This window comes from Aptenodytes forsteri, unplaced genomic scaffold (genome assembly GCF_000699145.1).
Source record: "Aptenodytes forsteri isolate BGI_AS27 unplaced genomic scaffold, ASM69914v1 Scaffold257, whole genome shotgun sequence".
Classification (NCBI taxonomy): Eukaryota; Metazoa; Chordata; class Aves; order Sphenisciformes; family Spheniscidae; genus Aptenodytes; species Aptenodytes forsteri.
This window is the reverse complement of record NW_008795194.1, coordinates 11,189,394-11,196,480: the sequence shown is the minus strand read 5'-3', so window position 1 is coordinate 11,196,480 and position 7,087 is coordinate 11,189,394. Positions and strand designations below refer to the sequence as shown.

Sequence of the window (7,087 nt, the reverse complement as noted above, 5' to 3'; positions counted from 1 at the left end):
CCACCTCTGTATTTCTAAACCCCTTGTAAACATGGAATAGTCTTAGAAAACATCTATGTCAAGAATGAGAGGTTTCTAAGTCACACAAACATCATTCATTAACATTCAATTTTAGGCAAAAGAAGAGAGAACATGCCCAGAGCAGCCAGCTGATTAGAGCCTTGAACATGAGTTTCCCACAATCCAGATGAGTTTCCTAGCTATTAAATGATACTGGCTGTTTTAGGATCACTCGCTCACTTTCCTACAATGCTTTTGAAGCATTTTTGATTTGTTCAACTTCAGAACAGAAACCACATCTCTTTTCCCTTGACTTAGAGCCCCTGCTTTGTAGCCATAACACTTTGAGAAGAATGTCATTCAGTTACCGTGGTTTTCAAGCTATTAGGAAACATCTTACCAAGAAATTGGATTGATGAAAAAAATTCAAACACACTTACATGCCTAGTAGCACTATTTTTTCAAAATTTAGACTCTGAGATTCTCAAGCTTACTCAGTGCTAATGTTACTTAGAGTCCTGAAAGTTTATCTGTTTTCTGAATATGGGACCAAGATTCTTAAAATACTTCAAAAGAGTGGTTATTAATACTATGAAGTTTTTAGTAAAATGCATAGGGAGGTGTTTCAAGCAAATTCCAGCAAATGGAACAGCATAAAAGTGATTGCATCACTGAGTAAAAGTTGTACAAATAACGTTCATTTATTTATGATAAAAAGCTAGTTCAAATTACAGGAATTCAGCAGCAGATTCAAGTCAAAGGTAGCTCAAAATTCTGATTTGAAAAATCAGCAACCTGAGGTTTCCAAGCTGAAAGCAAGTTTTGAACCTCAGAAAAATAATTTGCATCTGCATTTGCCTGTTAAATTTTATTTAAGCTAGTTACTGGCCATTATATCAATATCTTAAGCCAAATCTTAAAAGAGAATTATATTTCAGGACATATATAATTAAAAGAGCTATATTAATGTAGCACTACTAGATTTTTGTTTATTCAGTTGTTTCACAGCCAGCTGTCAAGACCAACTACTGAGCTACTCAACAACATGCAGTCAGTATAGCCTTGTCATTTCCATTCCATTTAATTTTTTTCCAAACTGACTTTTCTTTGTATCTATTACCTTAGCCAAGTCTTATCTCTCCAGTCCACTTCCAGAGGTTCATAGTTAATAACAAAGCAGTCTCACTCTCAAAAAAAATGGAAATGGGGGAACGGGGCGGGGAATCACATGAGAAAATGGGTGGTCACAGGCCTTACTTCAGATTTATTTCAATTATTAAACTGTTTTTCCCGCGACCCGCGAGTCTTTCTGACTTGTGCTCTTCCAATTCTCTCCCCCATCCCACGGGGGGAGTGAGTGAGCGGCTGCGTGGTGCTTGATTGCTGACTGAGATTAAACCACGACACACTAACAGGCTCACTGCAGGTCCTCCTGGTTCATTAAATAAACCTGTTATAGAGGAGCCTCCTGCTCCTGTGATGCTGCTATTCCTGCCCTGGTCAATGCCACCTGGACACAGTTTATCAAGCAAACTCCTAAATACAGACTTGTGTCAACGTGAGTAAAACTTAGCTATTATATGCTACCTTTACTGAACAACTACAAGTGTGATGTAAAATGTCAAGGACCAAAGGCAATCACCAAAGCTAGCAAGTATGAGGAGCACCATGTGTTCAGTATAGTCGCAGGAACAGTCATTGAAATGTCTATAACAGCCTGGTGAAATGGAAGTCGACATAGAGTCTTACTAACTTCATGAGGTTACTGATATGATGTTAATACATGTCCATGCTAAATATTGACGTTTCCACTTCTTATCATGGCACTTGTCCATGTTTGTCTATCATTTGCATATTATTGGATAAGGCTGATACACAACTACATATCAGTGCATCTACTTACAAACACCTTTGCGTAATTTAAAGAAATTATTATGAATTTATTAAAATCAGAAAATATTGTTGGAGAAAGACCAAAAAGCAGATGGATACTGCAACGGCACATCACTTACGTAGCACATGTACTCGAACATGCATGTACCTGTGCACAGCCTTTATACTCTCCCAATGACCCCTTCTAAATAGAATCGGCAATGCTCAGCCATGTTTCACAGGGCTTGTACTGCAAACCAGATTTCTCCCTCAGCTCCAGCTTCTGAACTGAAAAAGGCAAGTTGCCTTTCATAGTTGCCTTGGAACCATGATAGTAAAGGCACATGTATCTTAGATGATGCAATTTTTAATATCCGCTTCACCAGTAGAATTCCCCTAGTAGATAACAATTAGCAAGGGAAAACAGCATTTTATTGTACAGCACATAAATCATGCTCCGTACTCCATTGACACAACTGCCAAAGCCAGCTTGCCTGACAACTGAATGGTATGGCAGCAGTAACTTTGCGAGCAGTCCCACAGGGTGGTCTGCCTTCTTCTACCCCATCACCCTACTGACCACATATTAGCTACCCTCAGCAGCTGAGCACCATACAGATTGGTGACCACAGCTTTGCAAGACAGGACATACGAAAATATCTTTTCTCTATAAACACGGAAGTTTGTTATTTTTTCAAAAAAGACGTCTGAATTACTAATTTTGTGACCTTTCCAAAGTAACGGAGAGATGTATTCTGTAATATTTAATACACCAAAAATGAGTAGACTAGAACAAATCACTTAAAACTAAGCCAAATTCTAAATATGGCTGGTGGAGAAGACAGATTAACGATTCCGCTATTGCACAGTGACTACAAAGGCAGTACCCACGCACATCATGTGTGGGTACTATTAGTTTACCCACTAAACTATTAGTCCTAGAGGTAATAGTTTCCAAATCTGATAGAAAAATAGCTCCTCATTTCCTTCTCTTGTATCTCTCCCTCAAGGTGCCTTGTTAGCTAATTTACCTGCCACTGTTTTGCAGCAATTCTCAGTGCTAACCTGCTCAGTACCTTCTGGATTGTTATCCCGGTCAAGGTCCTTTGTCTAATCCTGTATCAGATGCAGCAGAGAACTGAGCTCATGTGACTGCACCCCATGCTTTCCAGTTTTTGAACAGTTCTATGGTTTAGAGAGTGCAAGAGAGAAACAACCCACAAGCATACAAAAATCCCGAAGCACCAGAGAGATTGGAGAAAGGTTAAAAGCAGAAAGGGATGGCACGGTCAGCCTGGCAAATCTGAATCCAAACCATCATCACTCCAACGTAGAGTACTTTAAACAACGAATACGCTGGGGTCTGTCCTCACCACTTCCTTATGAGACTATTTAGTGGCTCAAAAATACAAAGGAAACCATATTATTTCCTACTCAAATGATTCATAATTTTATGTCTATGCAACATTTAAAAGCTAATGCAATGGAAGAAGTTCCTACAGGGCACATTATGTATGTGAAGTCAAAGCAGTACAATGCAATGAATTGTGAGACATGTTATTGCCTCTAAGTGTTAAGCATTTTTTTCCTGGTTGGCTCCTACCAGGAAAGGTGAAGTGGAACAGCTGGAGGATAATGAAACCAGCATGTGCCTAGTTTGTTTTGAGTCTAGCAACAAAATTGTCTAACCTGTGCAAGAGACTTACAGTGCCACCTGGATTTGATTTTACATTATATTTCATTCCTTGAAACCTATTATCTCTGGGCACCATACCAAGAATGCTTTCACTTCTGTGCATCCTTTAGATTGCAAGCATTATCTTTCCTCTGCTGCAACTTTGACATTTCTGTGTGTTCTGTTTTAAAAAACAAAAACAAAAACCCACAAAAAAATCAAAGAACGTCAAACATTATGGATGATAATAACTACAGAAGGGATTCAAAGGAACCCTCTTACATATCACCAAAATCCATTGGGATAGTGGTGACTACAGTGTAACAGATGTAACTGCTTGGCAATGGCTGAGGATCAATTCTTTCATTTTTCAGGCATTCTGAACCACTGGAATGACATCAATAGTTAGGTTAGTTTAGAGAAACAACAAAATGAATGAGAATTATTTTCTAAACTCTACCTGATCCCCAGCCATGACGTGAAGACCCATCTTGTCTTACAAAGCAGCGCTTAAAGTGTATCACAGTATCCCATGAGGTTACATTCCATCTTCATTTAAATATTTGTCAAACTATCACATACAAAAGAAATCAGGATCCAGTCACAGTTAAGCAGCATTAGTAAAAAAAGATGAAAATCCAGCAAATGGGTTGTTTGTTATAGAATGTCCAGCCAAAAGTAGCTGTAACCCCACCTTCTTGTATTACTCTGTGTCCACCTATCCACATAATTGAGGACTCCTCCCCCCTCTGTGTTCTGCACCAGAATTTATCTCAGTGTTAATTTCTGTGTCTAACTTTGAATTTTACCCATGGTCTTTGAATTTCCAATTAAATACAGAGACATGGAACAAAACCAGGCATTTCTATATTACCTATGTATAGTGTGGGATGCATGCACAAAACCAGATTTGACAGCAAAGATATACCCACAATTATGTGTTGTTTGTAAAATGCTTTGGAAATATAAAAAGTTAAATGCTACGTCTTACTAAGTGCCATATATTTCTGCATGCATATGGAAGGTGGGTTGAAGAATGTGGGTAGATGTTTGCAGGGAAAGGGTAGTTAGAATGGTGAACATTATTATTGTGAGTATTATGGTAGATATAAATACGCCAATAGTAGGAGATATATCAGAATGTCTATTTTTTTATTTTTATTTTTTCTCAAAAATGCTCAATGAACATGAGGGAAACTTTAGATAAGTTAAAATAAATAAATATCAACTTTACCATCCACTACACTCAGAGGGTCCTTTGGATGATCCTGGGAAGCAGATTTATGATTCAGCGTTTCAGGGGTTGGCCCCAGCACCCCAGGCACAGGCCTTGGCTGGAGCAGCTTCTTCATTTTAAAATCTTCTGCTTTTCCTTTGGCAAAAGTTCCATCAAAAGGACTGACTTGGGAAGTATAAATGCGAGACTCTTTAGTCCTGCTGTGAGAGCTTTTATCATTGCTTTGTGCTGACAAGTTCTGAGTGATGTACGTATGCAGTGCAGCCATCAGAGTTTTTTGGTCAAGCCCCATTTCTGACTCTGGCAAGAACTTGTCTGGCTGAGGCTGGCTGAAGGTCCTCCCACGGAGATTTTCAGCGTGCTGTTGATGGGATGTTGATGCATGGGCCAAAGGAGGTGCTCGCTCTTTGGGGTTTTGCATCATGTAGTATGTGATAGGATCATTATAGATGTAGCTCTAGAGAGAGTAGAAGGTGGGGAAAAAAGGACTGGATCATTATTGCTTTGCAATTTTGTTATGCAGGAATCACAGGCATAACCCTTAGTGTTTTACCAATCAGGAAAACAATAATTAGAATCAGTAATGCGTGGGTAGACTGCACACCTCAAACTGGTACATTGGCTTTAGAGAGGCGCTATCACTTTAGTACAAATTTTGTGAAACAGTTTATTAGATTATTAAAAAGAAAGAGAAGGAGATTAGAGAGAGAATGATAAAATTGAAACTTGATGTTAACTATGTACGCACTATTTGTATTCAGTTGGACAAAGAAAATTTAGTAAAGCCACTTTCCCTCTGTTTTTTACTAGACTTCTAAGAATACCTTTTTTTTTCAGGTTACTTACCAAAAACTGGCAAATCAAAACAAAAATGCCACTTTTTAAAGAACACTGAGAAAACCAAACAATTTTTTTGTATATATAAAATACTTTCTCTAATTTAAAAAATCAAAGATTTCATTAATCATTTCATTAATCTTCGATTTTTTCACTAAATTAAATCTCTAATCCATATGTCCTTTGACAGTATAAAGAAATGCATGTACAACCAATAAATTGGTTTTGAATTCCTTGATTATTTTTAGGTAAAACAACTCAGCAAATTAAACAAGAATGTATACAATGTTTAAATCATGCTAAAACCATGTTTTCATTTTTCATGTTTTCATTGAAAAACTGCTGGGGAAAAAAGTGGAAAATTTGGGCTGGCACTAGGTTTTGCTATTTTTAGTTTCAGATGTTCAAGGAGGTATCAGTTGGGAATCTAGCATTGCAAGACAATGTTTTCATTGATTTTTTTTTTTTGTGAAGAAATTTAGTTTTGAGGAAAAATTCTAAATTCCCCTTAAGTACTTTAAATCTCTATCTAGCACATAAAAAAAACCCCCCTCATTATTTACTATTACATTTACTATAATTTAATCCTAGAGACATTTTTTGTTATGATCACAACCTGAAGGCAGGATTTTTTGTTTTTAACAAACTGGTTCCACCCTCCCAAATCATTTCAAAAAGGCCTTTTCCTCCACTACCTGCTAAATACAAATTTGAACTGAGAGATTTACTTATATTCAAAATTATTCCAATTTGATTCTTTGTTTATAATTCCTTCAGGACACTTTGCTGAAGTTGCATCCCATGTTGTATGTGTGTTGAAGAATGGGTCCTGCTTCTCAGCTGTGGTTTCTTGATTAAACTGTCATACAAACTACATTGCAATGTGGGAAACTTAGGACAGGGATTATTTCATCTCTCACTGTTATGAATTATAGTGGATCACTACTGTCCCTGTGCACTGATAGCAGAATGGTTTAGGACAGAAAGAGTTGCAAAATACACCCAGAGTGCAGAGGCTATACACCCCAGAGGATAGCAATTGGTAGAATTCGACCAGAAAAATCATTAATTATACATTTCCTAATGGACTTGGTAAAGGCAAAATAAATAAGGCTGATAAGCTATTCCAGAGGTGAATAAGAACTTTTAGATTTTATCTAGTTCTTTATTTATGGACAATAATTTTGCTCTCCATCTGAACAATTTTATTTCTTCCGATAAGTCAGTGGATTTTATAATATATATTCATAACCCTTGCTTTCCCAGAGGGTTATCCTCCCTCTGAGGAATGATTGAAGAGGTTCGTTCCATGATTCCATATCATGATTTCTAGATTTATGGCTTATGCAACTTCATTACAGAAAACAAGGCCCTTTGGCTTCTTTGGCTTGTGATCCACCAATCATAGAATCATAGAATCATAGAATCATTGAGGTTGGAAAAGACCTCTAAGATCATCGAGTCCA

The 7,087-nt window shown here is 37.4% G+C and overlaps 1 protein-coding gene across 1 annotated transcript in view; it reads right to left on the bottom strand.

Moving 5' to 3' along the window:
- PTPRN2 (protein tyrosine phosphatase, receptor type N2) overlaps positions 1-7,087 on the bottom strand; it is a gene marked incomplete at its 3' end in the record, with an annotated part of 561,766 nt that overhangs the window by 378,384 nt on the left and 176,295 nt on the right. Inside the window, exon 5 of the mRNA XM_009278699.1 lies at positions 4,782-5,241. Within this exon, the coding sequence (XP_009276974.1) occupies positions 4,782-5,241 (460 nt within the window). The remainder of the gene's footprint in view (positions 1-4,781; positions 5,242-7,087) is intronic.